This window comes from Melopsittacus undulatus, chromosome 2 (assembly GCF_012275295.1).
Source record: "Melopsittacus undulatus isolate bMelUnd1 chromosome 2, bMelUnd1.mat.Z, whole genome shotgun sequence".
Taxonomy (NCBI): domain Eukaryota; kingdom Metazoa; phylum Chordata; class Aves; order Psittaciformes; family Psittaculidae; genus Melopsittacus; species Melopsittacus undulatus.
Window position 1 is genome coordinate 119,781,265 of NC_047528.1, and position 25,883 is coordinate 119,807,147.

At 43.3% G+C, this 25,883-nt stretch overlaps 1 protein-coding gene across 7 annotated transcripts in view; it reads right to left on the minus strand.

The window, feature by feature from the left end:
* Positions 1-25,883, minus strand: part of BBX (BBX high mobility group box domain containing) — a 110,493-nt gene that overhangs the window by 7,526 nt on the left and 77,084 nt on the right. For 6 of the 7 annotated variants that reach the window (XM_034074505.1, XM_034074507.1, XM_034074504.1 and 3 more), the window contains 7 exons: positions 23,237-23,304; positions 18,182-18,262; positions 16,813-16,893; positions 9,987-10,067; positions 7,423-8,335; positions 6,407-6,545; positions 5,149-5,297 (listed from right to left, as the gene is read on the minus strand). In XM_034074505.1, the coding sequence (XP_033930396.1) occupies positions 5,149-5,297; positions 6,407-6,545; positions 7,423-8,335; positions 9,987-10,067; positions 16,813-16,893; positions 18,182-18,262; positions 23,237-23,304 (1,512 nt within the window). The remainder of the gene's footprint in view (positions 1-5,148; positions 5,298-6,406; positions 6,546-7,422; positions 8,336-9,986; positions 10,068-16,812; positions 16,894-18,181; positions 18,263-23,236; positions 23,305-25,883) is intronic. The other variant, XM_034074502.1, reaches the window with a different exon arrangement.

A 25,883-nucleotide genomic window follows, 5' to 3' on the forward strand; every position in this document is an offset into this window, starting at 1 on the left:
TTTGCAACAGTTCTTTATCTATTTCACAGCTGTCACTGTGTCTGCAGTTAGCTTTCTCTTCCCCACAATGTCTTCCAATTGTTCTTCCTGTTTTAAAGATGTATTTAAGACCTGTTTGTTCACTTTCTAGGTGGCAGAACCAGCAACAATCACATACACAAACCTCAAGCCTGAGTGCAAACAGCTGCCCTTTCAGAAAGGCTGAACACTGAACAAGACCAACCTCCTACACTGACACCAGCTGGGGCATGCAGGGACATCCAACCCCACAAACTGTGTACAACAAGCAAGCAGCCTGCAGGGACTTTGCCCTCTTTCGTTTTCGTGTGTATTTCATTGCTTACTTGTTGTTTGTTTTGCAGATTTAATGAGCTTCCTATTCAAAGACAAGGCTAACACAACCTCTAGCTTTTGCTAACTTCTTTGTTAACTGTGTGAGGATGTGGACTGCATGAAGCAAATAGCTGTAACACACTTGATGTTAGCTGTTACCCTTTGCCATTTGAAGTAGGAAGAGACCTTTTAATGTTTTGTGGCATAGGAATGCAATCAGGTCTAGTACATATGTGTAAAAAGACCTGGAAGTGTTCCAGACTTTAATTCATTTATGTTCTTACTTCACCTTTGTATCTTCTCCTGTACAACGGTTTTGAACTTGTGCATGCTATTTTGGAGTAAAAAAGCACTCAGCTTAAATTAGCTTTTCTCAGCCTTCAGCTGCAGCTCCAAACCTTTCCAGAGCACAGCTATGCTGTAAAACTTGCTTCTTGTGAAGAGAGGAAATCACAAGATCTGCCCTTTAACAGGCCAATAAGGCAGAAGCATCGACGACTGCAAATGTGACTTTCAAATAACTCACCTGGGTTAATAGTGAGATGTTCATATAAGCTTACTGCACTGAGACCAAAATCTTAATTGGAATGTATAATTAAATGGACTGTATCTCTATAGATTTCTTCTTTGGGAATTCCTAAGTGTTGATTATGTATTAATGCAATGGTGCGGTTATAGTCCAACACTATTTGTTAATTCTGATTAGGGGATCTGCTCTAATCAGACAGTGCTTGGACAGTGCTGCTTCATTCTCGTTTGATAGTGTTTTTAATGGCTTTAATCTTAGCAATAGAACTCACTTTTTTTTTACATTGATTAAAAAAATTATTAAGATATAACTGAAATCAACATGCAAGAAGAAACCTGATTTGGTATGGTTAGGGTGTAAACCCCAATGGTTTTCTTTTAATAGAAATGAACTGAACTAAACCAATATGGAGAAGGCAAAATGTAGCCTGGACTGGAGAGGACATGTGCATGTAAGAAAGGGGCATTCCTGCCATCATGTGCTGCTTTGGGCTGGAACAGAATCAAGCCCTCTTCAGGCTCTCATTAGAGGTGCCCCTGGGGCACAGCTTAGGCACACTCACCCATGCAGCAGTTCATAGGATGGATGGCTGAGCTACACGTGTTTAATGGGTACAGAAGGCACATGCTCTGACACTGAACAAATGCCACTTGTCAGCTTCAATCCAGAGAAAACCTGTGCCTGAAACACCTAACTAACACTTAAACATGATTGTAAGAAAAGCAGGACAAGCAGACTTGTGCATTCCTGCTGCTTCCAGGAGGAACAGGCTGTATTTTGGGGTTATGATCTTTGGAACACTGCAGCATGCGATCTCCAGGCATCTGAATGCTTTGAACCAAGCCAAAAAACCCAAGCTAAAGACTGAGAGGAATGCCATAAAGAAGCATCCGTTTTAAGCTGATGCTTTTCTAGTCCTAGAGGCCACAGATGAAAAAAGAGCTCTGGACAATCCCTCTCCCAAATAAAAGCACTCTGCATTCCTCTCATTGCCTTCCCAAAAGGAAACCTTTAGGGAAGTGCATAAGTGAGCATTTCTTCCCAGCACAAGGCAGACATAATGACTGTGCCTGTTGCTCATTTTTGCATACAAAACTGCATTGGTGACTCACTGCAGACTGATGACTTGTGTGTGGTGGGATGTTCTGGCACATATGCCATTGGAAAGAAGGGGGGAAAAAAGAAACCAGTCACAGCTCCAGCCAATGTCGGAGCAAGCCATCTGCACACATCCAGGATAGCTGTGTTTTACAGCCATTTTGTGACATTATGATTGTAAATGCACACTCCCAGCTCAAAATGCTTGAGGCAGGATTTGCCAAAGCACCGTGGCTTGCTCCATCCTGCTCCCACTGAAGGAAGACCCCCAGTATTTCCAGTGGGAGCAGAATCTGCACCATTTGGAAAGCTCTGGGGAAAGAACCTGTCTCTCATTTAAGAAAGCTCAAGTTTTACCTTACATATGTGGATCTGAAACAGCTTTCTTGCTATAGGGTTCTTCAAGTGGTTGCTACATGGAAGAAACTTTACTGGAAGCAGTCAGTGGGCACTGACCCACTCAATTTCCACTCCGAAGTGGGAAAACTTGATGACAATCCTGTCTGGTTGGGTTAGTTCAGGCCTCCTGCACACACAGGTTAATGGCATCTGACAGAAAATCAATCTGGCACCATGGATATCTAATACCTTACAGACAGAGACAACCCCAAGGAAGAGGAAAGCACCAAAAGCAGCTCCACATGACACAGTGATGCAGGGCAATGTATTCTCTCCTACATCCAGTATGGTTACACCCATAAAACTACACTGACCCTGTTCATGCTCATCACATTGAAAGAATGAGATTTATTTTATCTATCTTTTAAATCTGATGGTGTAAAACCCCTGAAAATTCAGAAAACCCAGACCCAAACTCTACCATTCTGCAGAATATCTTCATTTCCTGCAATACCTGCAGAACCCTCACATGCTTAACACCTTTGGAGGTCAGTGTTCTCTGTCTTTGGACTCACCACAGTCCACAGGCAAGCCAAGAGCATGATGATGCTGAACAGCCTGTCAGCACACCACAAAGTAAACTGAAGACTCAGCTTCATTAATGTTTGGCCCACATGGAACAGTTTCCCTGCTAAGCTAGTAAGCTTGCTTGTATGCAATTTGGTTCTGGTCATTTCAAATCCGTAACTTGCATCCTAATTTGAAGCATCTTAACAAAAGAAACCAAATTAAAATCAACCCATTGCTATGGAATATTTAGTTCTTAGCAACCTTTCTTTTCCAAAAGAAAAATGCTATGTCTGGAATCTGCTCAGCCCCCTTTGAGAGCTGAATTCACTCTCGAGGGAGCTGGAATGACTGACACAAGCTTGCCCAGCTAACCTGAGTGAATTCAGCATCCACTGAAATCAGGAGCAGGTATCACTGGCTCCATCTGGATGTAGTTCCAGGCTGCTATGAGATGTTCACTACACAAACAGCATGGCACTATCGGATACTCCTGCCCTGGGGCTGCTTGTTGCAACCCCACAACTCAGTTGGTAAACAGGCACATGAACTGTTCCACCATCTGCTCCAGTGCAAAGTCAGCTAGCTGATTTCTAAGAGCCCTTGTTGTTAGCCACAGGCAAATGTTCTGCAGCCTCCTCCGTAGGCCTGTGCTAAAACTACTTCTATCAGGCTTGGAACCTGCCTGCAGTTATGTTTCTGACCTTCCCTTGAGACATGGCCAAACATATTCCAAAGCTTTTTAAGTGATGGCAATAAGGATAAAAAAATCAAGCTCTTGTGCATAAACTTATCCGAAAGCAGCATGTGGTTCTGGGATACCTGACTTGAGGTACCACTGTAGTGTACCATTCCCAAAAACCAGGGTCTGCAGGACTTTTAGACACACAGACACCTGAACACGTAACTACTGCAGCAACAGATCCAAAGAGCTGCTACAACTTCAACTGCCAGATCATGGTACGTGAGGAGATCTTGTTCCCAACAGATGTTGCTTAATTAACCATTGTACTGTCATACTGCAGAGCAGTTCATTCATGCTCATTGAAGAAGAATACATACCATAATAAAATGAAAGGCATCTGAAGTCAGAACTCACTTGGTATTAGCACAAGTCTAACTCTGCAGAAGTGCCTGCTCCATATCTAATTATATAAATACAAAAATCAATACCAAAGTTGGCACGCACTAGAAAAGAACAGCTGCTCAGTCCTGCATACTGTAATGGGATTAGTTGTGAAGTATTCAAAAGGCACAGATCTAATCCAGGGTCACCTGACTAAAACAGCTGTATTAGATGTGAAAACCTGTCCATCAGTGAAACTACCACGGCAGCAGGAAAGGAAACCAGCTCCACATTGTGAACTGTGCATAATGAGGGTTCTTTTGAGCATCCTTTTGTCTTGCAGAGTTACTGGTACATCCTTCCTTCACTTTGTGAGGCTTCTGTCCCACATGCATACATCAGTATCTCTGCCACAGTCTAAAAGTAGTCTTCCCTATGACATTCTCACTTCTTTACCACCTCTGCATCACAGGGTGTTTGGATATAGAACAGCCAAATGTGCCATGAGTTTCTCTGAGAGCCTCAGCAATGGAGCTGGGTATGGAATTGGCTGTCCCGTTCCCTAACTTACTTCCTCATGTCAGGACACTTTTGCTCCAAACTTATGACAGTTAAAATCTTGATTAAAAAGACAGAAAAGTACCAAAATGCTTCCTTCAGACCCCTCTGGCCTCACGTTTTAACCTGAAGAGCCTAAAATTACAGCGAAATGCAAACTGGTGTAAAATCATGTTTTGAAAGCTGTCAAAATCTAACCTGGTGATAATCTGCTGCTTTTTTTCCCCATTTTCTCCTGGGAACACTTGTCAGATTCACTTCCTTCACAAATATTCATGGTTTTGGATAAATTAAGTTTGACATATTTTCTGATAAATTAAAAACTGTGGAGAATTTTGATAAATTAAATTTTGATAAATTACTTTTTTTTGATAAATAACTATTTTTTGATAAATTAGTTTGCTACGAGAACTCTATTTCTCATAGAGACATTTCTATGTCTCATACAGACATTTCCCATGCACAACCTCCAACCAGTTCTACTCCGTATGAAGATCACGACTACAGCCTGAACACTGACTCAGGTGAGAACCAACTAACCCATTCTTCTCCCTTGACTTCATGCTTCTCACATGTAACAGTAAACCAAGAATGCATAATTCCTGTGTTTGTCATAGCACTGCTGTTGCTTAGGAATGTCCTGCACATGGTACTTTACCTTTGTTGGATTTTGGATGTTCGGAGGAGCCGCTTCCAACCTTCCTCTTTTTCCTTGGGACAGATGAATTTTTCCTGTCAAAGGTAATAGGACTGTATTGAGGGAGGCTGTTGAATTTCTTTTCAAATTCTTCTTCCAACTTTGCTAAGCTAAAAAGGGGAAAGAGGTAAGCGCACACACACCGTAAGCATCAAACTAGTATATATCATGCCAACTGTGGGATGAGAATGTACACTTCTGCTTGTGTAACTCAGTGAAAGCCAATCACATTAGTTGCATATATTAGAATAAATAAATCAATGTCATACTGGTGACATTTAGCTCTGATTGCTGCACAGACTCATAAAGGAGATTTGTCTGGTCTGTGCAGGGAATGAAGAAAGACAATAAAACCACAATAAATAACCAAACCAATAAAGTAACTTCATATAGAAGTCCTTACGGGAAAGGCCACCATGAGCCTGCACAACAGAAACACTGCGATTTTAAGCATGAAGTGTGAGAAATCTACTCATTTGTAATTCATTTTCATCCTCTGAATTTAGATAATTGGAAGTCTTCAAGAACTTGCAGTATGGATGGTGAAGCAGATTTACCAACTACTCCTGTGCTTCAACAGATCTGTAACACTCTGATGAACACTGTTATTAATGCACTAGAAAAGTAATTCTGTGTAGCCTTGCTAAATGTTAATGCACTTGTGATCATTAATTATTCTTCTGATGTATTTCATTTCTTCCCTATGCACATGAAAAGTTTAAATACCTTTTCTTCACAATGGAAAAATGAGAAGTTTATCATCATTATTTGCCAATATGAGAACATTGTTTATTCTTCCTCTATAAGCAATCTCTCCAAGCAGGCAAAGAGATGTGTTCCTTCTAGTCTAATTCTGTTCATGTTGACTGAACACCTACACAGAAGCTTAAACACCACTTTGGAAGTGCTCTGAAAATGTAAGTACCCTTCTTCATCATCTCTTGAGTGGGTAAATATTGCACCTTTGTTTCCCCCACCTTCTTAAAGTGAGCACATGTCACTCAAACCTGTTTACAGCAGTGTAAAGCAGGGAAGAACTCAAAGGGATTACTCTGATATATGACTCAGCTCAGGAGGGTTTGTAATTTTCAGGAATCCTCTATCTAATTGTGATCATTTGGGTGCTGGATGCAGTTCACTCAGCTGCAGGGGAAGATTCATCCTTAGGTTACCAGGCTGACCTAACTAAACCTTAGAACAGTGTTAAATTGCCACTTACCCAAAAACAAACTCTTCCTTTGGCCTAGGCCTTTTCAGCTTTTTGTTCCCACTTGTCCCACTTTGGGAAAAGGCCCAGTTTTCTTCACTCCAGCATCCTTCATGATCTGAGGAGTTGCCTTTTCCTGAGCTTCTTTTTCCTGGGATGAAGGCAGAAAATTGTTTCTCACCTTTAGAAGCACATGCCAGAACAAACTGGCTCAGAAGGAACTTGGGTACCCGTTCAGTACTGAAACCTATGGTGCTTGAATGTCTTGAAGGGGTTACAAAACATTTATCTATTTACTTTAAACTGGATAATGATGACTGGCAACCATACTCGCTCTCTCCCCCACTCCCCAGTGTTTTTCATACTACCTGTGAAATCAGGATCTCTTGAGGTATAAAGGAGGAGAAAAAGGCAAGTAGATTTACAATAACAAGCCTCCCTAAATTACAAGCATCCTTTACCTGTCTGACTATTCTAATTACACATCTACTAATTGGGAAAACACATTTCAGGCCATCTCACTGAAAGCTTTCAGAAATCATCTCAGGTTTATCCTTCCACAAGGTAAAGGGTTCTTGCTCATCACCTATAGCAAACCAAGCGAACCAAAAAGCACAACACATTTGCCTCTTGTAGGACCAAGCATTATGCTCACAAACTGCATGAGCATATAGAAACAAGCTATTTGTTTGGGTTTGCACAATGCACAGGTCCTGCATAGATCTATGAGCAGGCTGAGAAATGAACCAACAAAGCCTTTGGTCAAAAGCTACATCACAGACCATGAAAGACAGAAAAGGAGAGGTTAGGAGTTTGGGAGGTAAGCAGAGGTGGCAGGACTCCAGAAGGCCAGCCCTGGACCATGGAGTCCTCCCTTCCACCTGCCCCCAGCATCCTGGGTGACCAGAAAAGAGCATTCCCATCACACGCTGCTCAAACTCCAACATAAGCCCAGACTTGGGCTTTTCCTCCCACTCCAGGCAGGCTTTTGTGGTTCTGCTGTAAATGACACACTCAAAGCCACCCACCTCTGTCCACGTTAGCACGCAGAGATGTGAGCATGCCCTCTGACACCAGGGTTTTATAGAGAGCACCTTTGCAAGACCTCTCCGATTTCCTGGAGCCACAGGGTTCTATCTTTTTAACACAGTCACTGTCCTCAGCTTTGACCTGTTCTGGTAAGCTCTGGGGCACCACCTCCTCTGTCGGGGTCAGTGGCTCTGCTTTAACGCTATCCGAAGCCTCGCACGGCTCCTCCTTGCTGCCTGCAATACTAAGGAAATCGGGAGGCTTTGATTCTTTGGTGGTCTCTGTGGGTTTCTCCTTTGACGTTTTCTTGTCTTTCGACTTCACTTTTTTCTTTGGTGATTTCGAATCCAACACACTCTCCTTCACATTTGGGGCAGGACGGGGTCTTTTGCGGGGAGTCTCCGCCAGTCTCTCAGCCCCCCAGTCCCCCTTCGCCACGGCTTCAATGGTGTACATGACACTCTCAATGTCCGACTCGGAGGACTGCCTCTTTTTACAGCCTTTCTTGGGGGTGGATTTGTCATTGGTGTGCCGGTCCAACTTACTCTTCTTCTTCTTCTTCTTCATCTTTTCCGGCTTTAGGCTGAGGATACCCATGTCAGCCAGCGAGAGCTCTGGAGAACAGCACATGTGGTCCTTCGTGCTGTCGTTCCTCTCAAAAGGACTATTCTCCATTGAGAGACTGGTAAAATCCCTGCACTTGGCAGTTTCTGATTCCTCAGCTTTCCCCTCATCCCGGTTTTGCATTCTCTTGATCTCCAATTGTTCTGGTTTGCCTTCACAGGAGTCTTTTATTGTTGTCTCCAGTTCTGCTTCCATCTCCTCCGGAACTTCCCCTCTCACATCTTCCAGTGCTTCCACTTTTGTTTTCCCAGGTTCTTTCACTTTTACTCCTTCTGAAGCAAGGCACATCTAGAACAAGTTGAAAACAGTCCCATGAAACAAACACCAGCTGGTAACATTACCTACCTACATTATCAGGAGCATTATACAGGGAATCTCTCTGGCATCTTAGCCATCATCACACCAGTTTCAGTAGGGCTTCAGTGTTTTTCAGTACTGTCCTTTAGCAGAGTTTGCTTTCCTGAGCTAAGTGCTAGAATAAGGCTGGTGGGTTCTACTGCCCTAATGGAATTAGCCCTCCAACTATCTCAGTGGTGTTTCCATGACCATCCAAGTACCTTTTATATAACCCTGAAACCCACTGCTAGGCAGGTTTTCAGAATACCCTAAATGGAACAATACACTATTTCTCACTACTGCCACAGACAAGCTACTTGAAATCTCACATCCATACCCCCCTCAGCTCCCAAATGTCACTGTACACACTATTTTTCCTCCATTTTCCAAATGGCCCTGAAAGAGAGGGTGAAAGAAGTTAATGGAATCTCAATAATGAGACTATTTTCTTTAACTTGAATGTGTAAAACAGTTTGGAAGGTAGTACAAAAGCCTTGCAAACCTTCTCATGTCACAGACTTACTTTGCAAGGAACTGCAAAGCAGCACTCGTTGCCATGGTTATCTCCTCCTGGAGGTAACATTCATGGAAACCAAACCCCTCACACTGTCTGAGGAACAGCTATATTAAAATATGGGCTATAGAAGAGGCCCTCAAACTGCCATGATCCTACAGCTCAGACCTGGGAGATCCTCTTGGTTCTGAATCACCTGCAAGCTGCATTGACACTGCTAGGACAGTCCTTCACAGCACAAAGCATATAACACAGTATGTTCTGAAATGCCTGCTGCTAAGGGTAGAAACTCCTGCTCTGGTTGAGGTCAAGCTAGGCTGAGCATTGGAAACAGCAGAGAATGGGCAGCACAGTGTCTATTAGGAAGCAGAGGAGGTTATGCAGATGAGAACCCCACAGATTACACTGAGATGGGTTCCTGGTACTTAAGGTACTTCTGTGACATTCTACTGCACTGCAATGCCTGTGATGTGGTTACAAAGAAGTGACTTCTGTTTTGTGGGTTCTTTCCAATTTACAGACAGCTTAGAAGCAAAGGAAATGCAACATTTCAGTACGCAGCCATTGCTTTTAACTGTTCCCAGAAGGAGGATGTGCTGAGAGTGTCACAGCAGAGCTTCAACAGAAGTTATTGAGCACTTCAGATAACAGCAGGTATGAAAAGCACAAATCAATGCAGGCAACTAATGACCTTCCACAGGAACTTGTAAGGGCAGTACCCTCAGTGAGTAACAGACTAAGCCATCCCTCTCTCTCAGCTCCTTGAGCCCCACAGCCAAACCAGTTGAAACCCCAAACCCTAAAACAAGGGGTTTAAATGATTTCAATGGTACTGGAAAGCCCCTTTGCTAGCAGGGACTGCTGCATCATCCCAGCTGCAGCACAGACTCTCAGAAGCCTTCAAGCTGATGGTTAATCCAGGCAAATCTTCCCTTGTGTCACCCAAGCCACAATAATTCATGCTTCTATAAGCAAGAGGCTAATTACAAGTGTAGCACTGTTCCGCCTTCCAGGCTCTGGCAATCAACATCATTAACTTCTCCGCCCCACTGCACCTGTGGTGATTAGTCACCAGTGTTTTAATACTACCTCTGCCAGCTGAAATAACGCTGATGCTCCACATTGTTTTGTTACATCAGAAGGAACCGAATGGGATGTATTTGAAGAAATCTAAAGGAAAAAACCAGAGGGGAAGAAAAGAAAATCATTATTTTACCAGCACATCTCTTCTGCATTTATCAGACACCATCTCAATGGATTATTTCCTCCCTCTTCCCACAATTCATTCATAAGATTATTACATTGAAGAAGAAGTGCAGACCCGTGCACGCTGCTGCAGATGAAACCTGCTCCACCATTGCTCCGGTGATAAAAGCACCAAAGGCTATTTGCAGATCCGGGGATCTTCTTGCCATGACTTGCAGAGCAGGATGAGCTGAAGCACCTGCTCTCTCACGCATGAGCAGTTGTCAACAGGTAAACACCAATCTGCACCAGCAGCAGCCCAACTGGTGGTGGTTCTGAAGGCTCAGTTGGACATCTGATGCACAACTGGAGTTCTAGGGACTGGGGAACTACAGTGTTTGCAACCCTTTAGCTCCCCCTAACCCCCCAAACTACAGTTTCTATTGCTCTAAACCAACACTGGCCAACAAAGTGGCCTTTGCAGAGATCAACCCATCCTTGCCACAGAGGAAATAAACAAGGGTTAATAATGATGCTGTCTCCTGGAAGCTGCAGCTCTTCACAGCATCTCCCAAGCTGTGCCTGTTACAGCTCTGGTCTCCAAAGTGACCTCCATGCCTTGTGGAGGTGATGCTGAGCCCCACCACTGCCTCCCTGCCTCTGCTCTGCAGGATAAAGGGAAAGCATGTATTTAGGCACAGCAAGGCACTGAGCAGGGCTGGTTAGAGCAGCCTCCCAGGCATCAGCTTTAGAAACCTCAGCTATCTTCTACAAATTCAGTGAATTTCTAACCCACTTCTGCGTTTTATGTCTTCACCATCTGTGAAATATCACAAAGAAGGCACAGGGAAGGGGGGAGAAGATAAAACTGGTTAATCCCCACAGCAGAGAGAAGGAGGAGGAGCAGAGCAGTGTGATGTGCTGAAGCAGACAGGCTCCCACGCACCAAACCCCTGCCATGCCAGCAGCATGGAGACAGCAGTCTGGTCCCCTCCAGTGCACAGCATCTGTGGTTTGGAGCTACAGAGCCGTGGCACACGTGTCTGCCAAATGAACTTGCAAGCCTAAGACACCCTTGAGGTGATAATGAGCACAGTTTATTTGGGATGCTTCAAACCAGGTCCTGAACTGCTATCTGAAAACTGCAGCTGAATCTCTCACATCTCATTTATCCAACTGCAGTCCAACACCACAGATACCACTTATCTCCAAAACTGGAAAGAAATAAAGGCCCTGCAAGAGTTAGGAGCAAGCAGGATGTGCTTTGCACATGTGCCAGGCTTTTCCCAGTTTGAATCAGAGCCTTTAACATTCATGCTGTATATTAAATGAGGTTTGTGGGAAGCTGAGCAGTCACAGAGAGATCACAGAAAGGTGTCCAACATGCAAACATCACACTGCCAGCTTCACTTATTCTGCCAGCTGCCATACAAACCCTATGGACAAGCATCAGTGAACCCCCCAATGAGGGCTTCACAGCACAACTTTCAATGCTGACTTCCAAAAGTCAAGCTGCACCCAGCACAGCCCTACTCAAACCCTGCTGCTGTCCTATAAGGGGACACCTCAAGAACTTGTGGTGTCTCTCACTAAATACTACCAGCCTTTTTGCTGTCCCAGGGCTGCAATAGCCAAATGCCCTTATGGATCACTGATCACAATTAGGTGTAATCACCCTTGCATAAGCACTGCTGACAACGCAGCACACACAAACTACTACTGCAAGGGGCTGTCTGCAGGGTAAGGCAGGTTTTCCTCCACTCATCTAAGTTCCTATAAAGTCAGACAGTAGCATTACTACCTATGGAACAAGGCATGAAATACTTCTATTTCAGTGCTTCCCATCTCTGTCTTCTTTTCCCTAAGAGATATTAACCCCACCACAGCAAGAATATGTGGCTGGATGGGAGGAAGGAGGGGGCAAAACCCCTGTATGAGTAAAGTGTTAGGATCCTCCCTTATTTACCTGATTGCAACATGTATCTTCACCTTTAATCATCAAGAACAGTGTCTGCACACCAAGCCTCAAAGGTTATTGAGTGATTAATCCATATCAAAGGGGAGACCTCTATAGGGTTGTACTCAAGACTCACAGAGAATTTCTAGGACTTTTGGGAAACCTGACCTAGTATTCATACCCTTTTGGAGATAACATATACACAGCATCCCACTGTGATGCTAACGGGTATAACTCTACTCTTGCCAACAGGAAGAGTGCAGGCTTCCCACAGTGCTTCCCCAGCTCAGGACTTGACAATTGGGAAGTATTTGATGAGATGTAGGTTTTAAATGAACAGAGGAGAAAAGTATTTCAGTGGCACACAAGAAAGACAGAAAGGAAAGGAGAAAAATGATGAAAAAACCCATTATTGCCCACAGCTGCTTATCTCTCATGCCATGCGTTTCATGTGACTAAGTGAACAAGACATACCTGTTGCTCAAAAGCATGAACAACTGTGGTAGTCAAGGTTAAATAAAACGCTCCTTGGAAGCCTGACTGGTATTTCCTATTTGGTTAGACACAGAAGAGGACCATTTGTCCTCATGGGCACTTCGTTTTTCACTTTCTTTAGTCAGAAAAGGGAAGGAAGACCTTCAGTCTGGAGAGCAAAGCCATCCTTCCTTCTGCATAGATGCTGGTGTGCCTGCACTAGAGCTGAGTCAATGACTATCACTGCACTTCAGGGAACTGCTTTTACAGTCAGGTTCTTTCTGACCTGCTTCCGATGGTAGCATGAGTTCACCAACACAGGAATTCATCATTATTGTACATATGTGACCTTTTTTGGCATGGTGCTACATGGTAGTATTTGGAAGCCCTTGAAAAGCCCTAAGACCAGGAGCAGGATCCCAAGTGTGTCCGTGTCATCTGCTTTGCCACAGAAAATCATGCCTATGCCCATCATCTTTCAGATGCAAAGACTGCCACCTTAGCCTTTCTCTTTATGTTTAATGTGTTCCTTTTGAACTAGATTATTCAACGAGTTTGCTTTGCAATTGTCAAGGAGGTTCATTACACTTCTAGCCCCCACCAAAATCCAGGATAACCATTTACTTGCAAACTACTATAAAATACAGTGACAAATACTTCATTAATAATAAGTATTAATGTATTAAAATATATTAAACTAATAGTTCATTAATAACATTTTTTAAATTAAACCCAATAAATAACCCCAAATCCCTGTATGCTTTGAGACAGTTCAGTGAACTCGCTCAGGACCCCACCAGAGCAAGTATCTTGTACATGGACTGCTTTTCATCCTTCTGCTGCAATAAATCCTCAGCTTCTACTGATTTTAATTCAGTGTAATATGAAGGGTAGGAAAGGGACAGAATAAGACCCCCACAGTGCAGTATAACCTGAGAACATGCAGGGATGGTTTGCCTCCTGATGCATCATGTGAGGAAAGAGTAAAGAGTTTCATGTTGACAAGCAAATGGCTGCTCCTACCAAAACCATTTCACTTCAGCAAGAAAACTCTCTTCACAGTCAAGAAAATACACTGCAAGAGACATAAACATAAGGATTCATTCTGCTGAGGCTTCTGGCCAAACATCAAAAGCAGGACGATGGCCAATCCATAACCTCTCAGGGCAAATACAAATCTCATTCCCTGTCTTACCACCACCTTCTAGTTCTTATCAGAACAATCAGAACCTGCAGTACTACAACCACAAATAGCCCCTTTTTATGTAGAGGTTGAAGCTGTGGATCATTAGGGGCAAGTTACTGTCTTTTACTACAACGCAGGGCAGCATTTTAGCTACTACATCATCCTAGTTTGTGTAAGAAGCCTGTGCCACTGTACCCCATTTTCATCCCCCTCCTAAACCAGGTATTTCATTTTAATACAGCTGTTTACTTATTTCAGCATACAGACAAATAGCAAACATATTCATCTATTTTACATAGCAGCTTTACCTGGGAAGGTTACAGCTTTACCTAAGGGAAGGCTGGATACCAAAAGATAGTTCTCACAATTTCAAGGTGTTTTGACCAAAAGTTGTCAAGGATCCAAACCCTCTGTTAAGGACAGAAATAGAAAGGGCTGCCTGCAAGCCTGCTCCAAGTGAGCATGTGAGAATGCAGCAGGGACAAAACCATCCTCAGCCATGCATTTCTCTTCAATGATGCTAACCTGTTGGACTTGCAAAGGAAACTGCACCTTGCTGCATGCAAGTTGGGTGTTTTTCATTAATTCACATAGAGAAAAAGCTTCCAAAAAGCAGCTGAAAGTGAAGAGTTTGGGGGTTTGGGCTTCATTATGTCCAGAAGCATCTGCTCTGTTTAATAACAAGAGTTTAGCTAAGTAAACCCAAGAGGTAATCTTGTTTCTTCTCAACAAAGCAGTCATCACCATCTGTTCACGTTTGCCAAACACACATCCAGTAAGACCAAGAGAGCAAAGGGTCCCATCTGCTCTGCCTCCCCCGCATGGCAAGGAGGATGACAGCAACCAGCCCATGTGAGCAGTAAGGAACTGCAGTAAGGAACACAGCCCACTGCTCTGAAATCACTGGCCTATATAATGGCTTTCCATTAAGGTGCAAATGAGAAGGACAGAAGAAGGACCACATATCTGCAAGAGCAGAATGAGAAAGCCAAGAGTGCCACTTGGCCAACACTATAGACTTTAACTCTTACAGGGACATCATATCATCTCTGAAGACCTCCAAGATGCAAGCTAGCACACCCACAGGACCCAGTGAAGTCTTACTCCTGGGATTCTCATCATCTGTTGTGGCAAGTCACTGGGCAGGCCTCATTAGCCATATCCTCAACAGCTTTAATTGATGACTATAGCGTTTGGGACAGACAACCACATGAAAGGCTAACTGAGGCTTTATAGATGAAAAGAATACCATGCTACCGTCTACATATAACAAGCTGTTTCTGAGTGACAGGGGACTTGTACTGCTGGGGTGAAGGTGTCCATTTTAAATGACAATCTACTCAATGGGATTGCTGTATGCACAAAGAGGCACTCTTACTCACCCTGCTGCAAAGGCGGCCAAGAGAAAGGGAACATATGAAGAACACCCAGCCAGAACCAAAACTGAGCTGGGATGGCTGCCAAAGCTCCAGGCACATCAGACCACAGCACACTTCACGTTTCTTCACAGGGCTACTTGGCTACTGGCTAAATAACTGCTTTCTCTCCCTCTAGTTTTCCTTTTGTAGCACTGTACATGGCTGACAGCAGTCTACTGCAAATTGCTTACCATGATTTAGCTTCCTAAATGCAGTAATGCATTCATATAGACAGGACCCAGTAAGAAGTGGCACAGTAAGGAATGGGATTTTTGCCAAACTTGACAAAAGACACCCTGTGTAAATGAAAGCCCTTATATTCGAAAGAGCACAAGCAACTTTAATAGCAGAGGAAGAAAGCTTAAAGAACATGTTCTTTTCCATGCTTCTGTCCCTTACTTCCAGACATTGACAACACAACTAAAACCCCACAAACCCCCCAAGACTGCACATGCATTTTAATACCTTTACAAGAAAAAGAGATTAGCCCTGGCTTTAAAACTGTCCTCACCAGTTTCTAATTAACTCTCTAAGCACCTCTTCTACCTAACATTAGATGATTCATACATGCACCCGACACGCCAAATGAGCTGGCACAGTGTAGCGGTAGGCAACTCAATGCACTGTCACATCCCTATGACAATGTTCAGGTTGGTCATTTAGTTGTTTGCTCAATTAGGAGAGGAAATGATTTGAGGTTCTGTGACATCCCCAAAGTCGATCTCGGTCAGGTTTTACATGACAGTTTGAGAATGGTGTGCTAAAGGAAACTGACTGAAATGGTGTGAAGGAAACTGATACCCTGCTCATCTCTGCAGACTGCAGTTTAATTAAAGCTGCTGTTTAATTAAAACACAAGATGGTGAAGATTTCTGAATCTAAGTTAGCAGACTCACTCATACAACATTTTGCAATGCAATTCACAAGTGTTCTCCAGCTTCTATCTTCTACTTGGTTTAAAAGGTTGGCTTCAATACATAGCTCCATCCTGCCCAATTCCACTGAGTTTTTGAAAAGAGCTTTCCAAACTGACTTGAAACTTTAATAAAAGGGGGCACATATGAAAACATCTTTGTGATTAGAGATATTAACTCTATCACATCTTTTCTAGGGGTGTTTGTAGTCAGGGATTTTATGACACCTGCATTAAATTGGTTTTTCTTTATTGGGCCTCCTAACAAGTACATCAAGGCCCATCCCAGCCAAGCTGAAAACACATAGTACACAATTAGCTTAACATATAACAAAAGAAGAGTGTTGTATGCACACAGAGTAACAAACAGGGTATCTTTTCATCCCATTCTGCTCCTCCACAATAGCACCAGCTCCAATCCCTTCTTTTCAGACACATCCTGAGGATACCTTTAGCACAACTGATTCTGCAAAGCAGTACCAGACTCCCCCCAAATGGACAAGAAGAGAATATGCATGGAAAGTCAATTCACAGAAGCACATTAAACACATGGGAGAACAAACTATTAAAAGCCATCTTTAAGAACTCCAAACCTTCCACACGTGGAGGAAGAAGGCCAGCTTACACACTTATGGGTAATTTATCGGCTTTGTAAGTCAATATGATAAACATCTCTTAATGGCAATCCCTTATCACACAGGGTGCTCAGCCATTCACTGACAACTCTTATTGATTCCTTGCTTCCTCCCATATTCCCCCCACCCGTATTTCAGCCATTGTACCTCAGCAAACTGAAACAATGCAGACTCCTCGGTTTGTTTCACAGCTCCCAGGACTCCAGGCTGTGATGTGCTCGAAGAGATCTGTCAGGGAAACAATGACATTCATATTACCTAATGCTTACAGTTTCAGTATCAAACTTCAACGTGCTACGTTTCTGATCTTTCCCAAGGCAAACAGAACAGGGTAAGACTTTTCTGAAGGGCTTTTTTTTGCCCACTGGTATGTCAAAACCAGGTTAGTAACAACACTTTAACACTGTATTTCATTTCACAGTTCTGTGAAAGACCTGGTACTGCAGAACAGTGGTGCTGATAGAGCACAAACCGCTGCACAGCATGGAAGGTATGTGGCGACAGGGACACAATGCGTGCAGGTACTTTGAGATCTATCCCAGGTACTCAGGTAACTGCACTTTATCCTGTTTACCTTGTGTCCGTCATCTTGGTTGCAAATGACACCTGCGGTTAATGTCAGACCTTGGTACAAGTAACTATTATTTTACCATTGCCACAGATCTGTATCATGTACTGGTTAGGTGCAGCCTCACTACAGGTTGCTTAACATCCTGAAAAGTATGACTGGCTAATATGCATTTCTAATTACTGATCATCAGTGAGCTATATCTAAGCTGTTTTAGCAGCGCAGATGAGCTTGTTTCCTGGCACTCATGAAGCTGTTCCTCAATGGGTAAGGAAAAGCCAGCGGTCACAAGCCTTCAGCAAGGCTGTATGTTGTAGCACACAACACAATTCCTGTCTACTACCACCTGGCTATGGCACGTTTCTGCTCGGGCACTGTAAAATGAACTGAAGCAATTTAGTGAGCTGGTATTTATCTTGCTCTGTAAGAGACCTGACAGTGAAATCGATGGAATAGACTGTTATCAAGAGGAACTGTACAAAGTATGACACTGCTCAGTATGTTGACAAAATACTATACACTGGATAGAGCTATTTGGTGGATATAGCATAGAAGAAAACTTGGGGAATTCCAGAACTACAGTTATTTTTGATGGAGTCAACAACTAAAACAGCCACAATAGATAAAGAACTTAACCTAACATCCAAATATACAGGTTAAAACTTCAGTTAGTAAGGGTCTAGCTCAAAACCAAGTGCAGGAATAACATCACATCTCCAAATCACTGCTTAAACCACAGCTCCATTATTACACCAGGGTTTCCACCATGCTCTTAAATACACTCTCCTGCACTTCAGGTCTGACCCACATACCTGACTAACTGATCCAGTCCCCATAATCCCAAACAGAAAGAACAAATAAAAGCATGACTTCTGACTTCTCTTTCAGCTTTCAAATGCTTCTACAAAGGAATCAGTGGGGAAGACAACCCTTTTAAAAGGAACTCACCTCTGCAAACTGAAACAGTGATGACTTCTGACAGGCTTCTGTAGAATTAGTTGCATCAGACTGGCAAGTACTTGAGGAAACCTGAAAACAAGGAATGTGAGGAGTAAGACCTCAAAGGTTCTGCTTTCAAGCTAAGAGCAACAGTGAGCAAACAAAATACCAGGCAGCAGTAACAAGAAGCAGTGTTTAATAAGAGATGGACAACCTGATGTTTCACAGTCCTGGATAGATTAAACTGAGCTTACAGGTGAAAATGTAGTTTAGCACCCATTTGAACGCATCTGGAAATCACCTAAACCCCAAAAATACCAGGGATATAATTCTTTTCCTAATTCCAGAGTTTGCAAAATGCTAAACTGACACTGGGTTACACAGCTACCTGGTACTGGTGATGCCATCAACACTGCTATGTGTGTAATGCCATTCTGAACAGGAAAATCACTTAGAAGCTAAAACAATGTTTTTGAAGACACTGAGAGTTGCTAAGTGACAGAAATGCTTATCCCCACTCACCTAACAGCATGGAAGTAAGTAGCTACACGTACCAGAAGCCTAAAATTGTCAGATGATGCTCCTAAACATCCATTTTGAGATGCCTGTGTGAAGCTGTGGCATAAAGAGTCATAACTACTGAAATTACAACACAAAGACATGATTGTTCAAACCCAACAGCCTTATTCAAATTAACACAAAGCTTAGCTGTACTATTCTTATTAGACAGGAATCTGCTACTCAAGCATCATTCTGTAAAGGAACTGCATCAAATATGAGACATTCATTTAATGTCAGATTTGAGTTCTGTTCCTGCTGCTGTTTGTCCAAGATGCCATAGTACCAGTAGGGTTTTGTTTCAGGAATCTGCTACCCATACTACCCTGAAAAACACTAAATGCAATCATAGCAACCCACAGGCCAAGAATGGTGTGTAGTTCCCAAGAGTAACTATGCCACACAACCATTTGCTTACATGCACAGCTCAACTTCTTTCTTCCTGCTGTAAAACCAAGCAGTAACAGTGCCTCCTATGAGACATGCTTCTATTATATTTACTAAACACCATGCAGGATGTATTATCAGTGTACTATGGAGTATACCAACCCGAAGGCTTACAAAGAATACATTTGAAATGCCTGTCTTTTCCTTTTTCACTGATTTGTGCTACTGTGTTCACTGATGTAACATTTATCACTGCTTTCCACAAGTTTCTTTATGATCTGTGGAAGATGACTGTGCCTTGGCAGTGCTGTGGATTGTACCAGGGATGCACACCAATCTTGCTGCTGAGTGACCCTTCTCTGAAGGCCCAAGTCTCTGCACTGGTGTGAAATACATAAGGATGTTGTGTGTATACCTGAGGGTTCCTTTGGTTATTTCAGGCCAGTTCACTGGTGGGATTCTCCCAGAAATAGACCAGAAAAGACTGTGGCTTCCCAGCTACCTATCCAAGGGCACGTCCACATGAGTGTATCAACACCCATCCGAAGCACTAGAAGCACTAATTTGAGCTTGTTTCTTCTACTCAGCTGCTCCCCATACACTTCTGACTTGTGGGAAAATGTATTATCTCCAAGACTTCCAACCTCTGCTAGGCTGAACCCAATCAAAGCATTACAATAATTACCGGAGGGAATGGATGCACAGAGAGTGCCATTGTGTATGTCTCATTTCCTGCTGTAATGAAACATCCTCAACATCTCATTCCTTCTCGTTCATCCTCTGAGTGTACCCTCTGCTGCACTGAGAGACTTTTCACTTCTCATTTACAGGCGATAACCACCTTGCACCAGCATCTGCACCAGCATCGCTTGCAAGATAACCTTTTGTTCCCAAAGAAACCACAAGGATAACACCTCCATAGCCTCCTATTCCCTGCAGGCTGCTGTTACCTGCTCTAAAACGGATCACACCAAAGGAAAGTGAAGGACAGCCCTTGGTTCATATCCTGTGCAGAATGATGCGAGGCTTTACTGCAGTCCTGATGTGCCAGGCACATGCAATGGGGGAAAACTCGCAGGAAAGCCAGGTTTTGGACTAGTCTAAACCCTGGGATTTCTGGGCAGTAACCTACAGACAGGCCACTAGGTGCTGCTGTAAGGCAAGCAAAGGGCCCGACGGGCGAGTAAAGGACAAGGCAAGCGGGCAGGCAAGGAGCCCTCTTTACAGCCTTTCTGGCCATCAACCTGCTGCAGGGACTGTCTACCACAAGGACAGCACCTGGAGCCAACCTGCCGGGTGTTCAACAACACATGCTCATATGCACACAACACAGTCTTGTGCAACTGGTGAGAGGACCCATAAGTGAGGTGGGTCTGGGTCTATGCCCTCAGTTTGCTGCTGGTAAGGTCTGTAGCTTCTCTTGCCTATCTGCTTTGTGACTCCAGCCGCTGCTTGGAAATCAGTCATGGACCAGCATTGAATTCTGTGAGGAGAAAAACCCTTTACTACAGCACTAGGACCATGATGGGTGACACACAGAGATGGTGACTGAAGCATCCATGCGGTTCTGTAAACATCCCTGTTGTGCCTCTTCCATCCTCCTGCTGGACCACACAAGCCTGAGCTCCTCCTCCTGCTGGGTCACTATGTTACAGGACATCTGGGTTGCTAACAACTCAAAGGTTAAACACCTCACTTGAGAAGTCCCAATACATCAATTTAACACACTTGACAGAGAACCAGAGGGTGTGTAACAGCAGACCCTTCATTTCCCTCATCTTCTCCCAATTTCTGAGCAAACTATACCAGGGCTGCCCTCCTTTCTGTTAACAGTTTTTGGTATTTAAGACCTCTGCTTACAAGGCCACCCAAGTCTCATAATCATACATATACACAAGCAGTCAGCTCTATGTTGATAAGTAATCTTCTGTCTGCCAGCCCCCCAGTTTAAGAACCATACAGATGCATGTGTATCTTACATGTACAGACATGTGTTAATGATAATGAAGACTATGATATTGAGTATTCTTTTTCAAATGACACTGCATCCGTCTTTTTTAAACAGAAATCCCATGGATTCAGATATATTACATAGTTACATACTTACATGCATAAAACCCCAATATCTATGTTTTCCATAGTCACGCAACATCTGAACCTCCTCACTGACAATACCTCAACAGTCACCAACTTACCCCTCATGTTAATACCAAATCCAACAGAACACAGCTAACCCAGCTCCACTGACGAGGAAAGCAGCTTACCAATCCCACAGGGAATTCCTGATCTTCTTACTGAGCCTGTCATAACAGTGCCCAGGATGTTCTGCTAACCTCCCAAATGGTGGTTTGAGTGTGAAGCTGCATTCAAGCATAAGCATGGAAATCCAACCATAGGCTGTCCCATAGGCAAAGATGAGCATCTTATGTCTCCTCTGTCCACATGCACGAGGATGGGGAGTCAGAAGTGCTGCTCTGTTATCCAAGTCTGAACAGGTTTAGGATCTTTACTGCATCTGAGGTACCACAAGCCTAAGAAATATTTGCTACCTATCTAATCAGCACTGAAACAGTGAATCAAAAGGAAACCAAGGGAAAGAAAAGGCACATCAGGGCTGCCATGCAAACAGAGGAAGCTTCCCAACACACAGAAGCATAGCTGGAGTTAGGAGGCAGTTAGGATGACTGAACGTTTTGGGTCCCTTTGAGAATACCAAGCACACACTGTTCCAGAGGATGTATTTTACATAGGGGACCCTCTGAAAGCATTGCATATGTGCAGTTTTGTTTCCTGTGAAGGTGCTCTCACACGTCCTTCTCAGAGACCACAGGACAACTAAAATACAGTAACTCATGAGCAAGTACAGGCCAATTTCTGGCCCACCATGATTCTAACAACAGCCAACAAAGCCCTCCCACTAGTTTGCTCAGGCTGTATTTAGGACAATCATTTTGCTTTACATTTTGAGGACAGCAGATTACACAGCTTGCATCTTCCATGGGGAGAACCAGGTTTCAAAAGAAGACTACAGGGCCAAAAAAGCACAGCATGGCATAGCTTGTACATAAAGTACATGGTACATGACAAACCAGACTGCATGCTTGTATCAGAAAAACATGTGTTTTCTGCATCAAAAATGTGGGTTTTTTTGCTCAGAAAGGAAGTTCCAATTAAAAATCCTGTTCATATACTAAACCAATCACAAAACATCAGTTTGTTTGTCTCTAAATCCATGTGTAAGTTTCATTCCTTCACTGACATCTCAAATTGTACTACTTGAAGCACTTTGCATGTAAAAATCAAGCTCAACTTGCAAGATCATAGCACAGACCCTTCTTAATGGAACTGAGTACCTGTGACTACAATACACCTTCCCTCTCCATTTAAACAGAACAGCATAGTGACAACAGTTTTTAAACCCCAAGTATAAAGATTCACAGTTTGAAAGCCTCCACTGCTCCACTTTCCAGGCTAGAGATTTATGGCAGTGAATACTTCCTTTACCCAACATACAAGCCACCTTTTGAACAATGTTCGAAGTCAGCCCAATAGATCATAAATAATTAGCCTAAAAAAAAGACTCCTCTACTGAATATATACAGTAACACTTTCATTTACTAAGCTCCTTAAATAGAAAAGCTTGTGATGGCAAACAGGGAGTACACTGCAATACTTTGACTGCTTGTTAGCACATGCAAGGTTTCAGGATGCATTTACAATGACACTGACAGTACGGAAATTACTAGGTATTTATATTGCATCAGTGCCAAGGATACGGTTGTGTGAGGCACTGCACAAGTGTATGAAATCCTTGCCCAAAAGAGCTTGTGAATCACTTGCTTGTTAACACATCCACTGTGTTTCAACCTTTCTAGCTGGGGCAGACCTGCCTGGTGTGATCAAATCTTCAGTCAGCAGAATTAATACTGGACAGATAGGAAAACTGGTCCCAACCTCTACATCGACAGTTGGGATGCAGGACTTGCATCACAGGGCTCACACTTCAGTCCAACCTCAGGTTAACCCAAGATGAGTAGTAAGTTTCATTTCCCACTGGTCCAATACTGTTCTTCAGAGCAATCTAAACTGAGGGCTTGCAAGGAGAAGGGAGCTGCTTACCTCTTGTGCAGTCAGGGCATGTTCCCCGGCTAGAAGCAGCATACTCAGACCTCCCATTTGTGTAGGATCTGTTAAAAAGAGTAAAACCAAGTCTTCAGTTTATTCATTTGCTTGTTTAAAGAACGTACCATTTGCAGCATTAAACCCCAGAAGACTACTTGTCACAGACACTCTAAGCAAGCTGCCATAAAAGGCAGTTCAAGAGAATCACAAATAACCATTTCTGTACCCTCTGGGAGAGGCTTTCAAAGCTGTTTGAAGGATTTAATTGGATTTGTGTGCTTAACACCCCATTGCGTGGATTTACAATTTTACTGCCAAAGGTTTTATGTACTACAGAGATGGATATCTTTAAAACAGCAACTGCAATGATCTCTTCCATAAATATACACAAAGATGCTCTAATATCGCACGTGTTTATCACTCAATAGATGCTCCTACTGTGGCCGCCTTCCTCAGCCACAGAATAAAAGGATGGAACAAAGTGACAAGATCAAGCTCTGAAGCAAAACGTCTATTTTCATTTAGCTTTAATTTAGAGCTGCATTTAGGGGTGAAGAGTGCCAGCCTGACAGCTCTGAAGCATGAAGCACTTGATCCTCTGTGCCAGAACAGTGCAGGCCCCAGCCAGGCAAGCTGCCTGCCTACTTGTTGCCCTGCCAATACAATGTATAATTGAGGAAAGTAAAATGGGGATAGAAATGTTCTTTCTCCAAGTATTTGATGCTGACAGCTTCTTGCCTCCAGCCTTCCTGCACCTCAGGAGCTCGGAAAACAACACCAAGAAGTGAAAGCAACCAACACTGGCACTGCATTACTCATGGAGTGGCTTTTCCACTCAGAACAGCAGTCGCTCTTCATCATTATGAGAACTAATTGTCTGAGTTTGGGGGAGTGCCCTGGAAGCAGTGCAGAGCCCCAGGTTTGAAGAGCATCATGTAGTGAGAGGGACAGTGCCTGTGGACCAAATGTCTCGCACAACCACCACAATGTGAAAGGCAAGAATTATCCTTGCTGCATTGCTGAGTCACAAACCTCAGTACTGATGTGATATCAAAGGTAAGGAACTTCCCCCTCAGGTTTCACTAACTGTGCACTCACATTTTCCAATTCCCTTTCATCAAACTATACAAAATCTCTCTCCACAACAAGAAGTGTCATGTGTCTAGGATCCTTTCCTGGAATGGAGGCCAACCAGCACAATTACCCTTCTTCATTTGGTTGCATTTTGCTACACGAAGTTTGGATGCAGAATAGCTGCAACCAGAATGCCCACTGGGAAATCCCCTGGCCCATTCCCACTGCAAAGCTGAGGAATCTGTTGCACTTTTCAGCTGACGTGGGCCAAATCTGTATCTATAAATCTCCCAAGGATTCAGTACTACAGACAATCAAGATCCAGTTCATAAGAATATTCATTGGTGCTGTTTAATTCAATACTCCTTTAGGAAGCATCTCCCACTGACATCCACAGGGTAACCTTCTACAATACTCTCTCTTAAGACAGCAGTAGATAGAAGCAGAGGAGAGCAATAAGAATAACCCAGGTTTATCCACTATCTCCAGGACAGAAGAGTGGCTCATGTTAAGGAATACAGCCTAAATTGCACCTGGCTTCAACCTCAGTGTTCACCTGGAATGAATGTTTAGCTTTACCAGAATAAAGAGGTAGAAGTGTAGCAGTTTATGTGCAGTTTTGTGGGTTTGGGGTTTTTAGGCTTTGTATTTTAAAGTAAAAAAGGGAAAAGATACTAGGTTTCTACAAAGAGACAAGACACTATCAGAAATGCAGGATCTAGGAACAAGAAGTGATTGAGGAAACAGAGACAGAAAATGGAAAGGGCCAGCCAAGTACCTAAACACAATTCTAAGTGACCCAGCAGAACAGCTTTTTCTGCCATCAAAATACTTGATCAGAAACCATTAGGTCTTTCAAGCAAGAGGATATCAGAACATGTAAGAACAAGTACCTTGAAAGATGATGCCTGAGCAGGCAGTTAATCTGGAGGAAGGAGAGATGGGAAGAGATCTCCACGCTGACCATAATCTTTTAGATTAAATAACTGTTATCCCTCAATAGTGTTTCCCTCTTCTGCACATGCTGGGGTTACCATCCTTCCAGTTGCTTTCCTAGCCTAAGCAAACCAAGACCTCCTAATATAATCTAGCACATCCACCTCCCACTATCCCAGCAGTCCCTGTAGCTCTCCTCCCATCTCCAGCTGTTCCAGGTAGAACAGATCATATCAGCCACCTCAGATCAGCTGTGCTCTGTTCAATGGCACTAACTCTTCTCTACAGCTCCTGAAAACACTTTGCCTGACACCCTGCAATGCAACACTTTCTTATGCCACATCACACTGATGGCTCCCAGTTGTTCTCTTGTGCTTCCCTATAGTCACCTGTGGGTCTTTTTCCCCTCCTCAGTTTTGGCCAACTGGAGAACATGCAGCTTATGGCTGTCAAATACTTTCCCCTCTTCTAAATTCTATATTCTTGGTGGTTTCAGCTTGCTGCCTTTTAAACAAGCAGGGAAGAGCAGGACAAGGAGAGGACTGCTTTCCACCCGCACCCCCAAAGGAATCAAATACTTGAACTATGACAAGAAGTCAAGAAGAACCCAGTAAAACGTAGTTAGCACAAACTA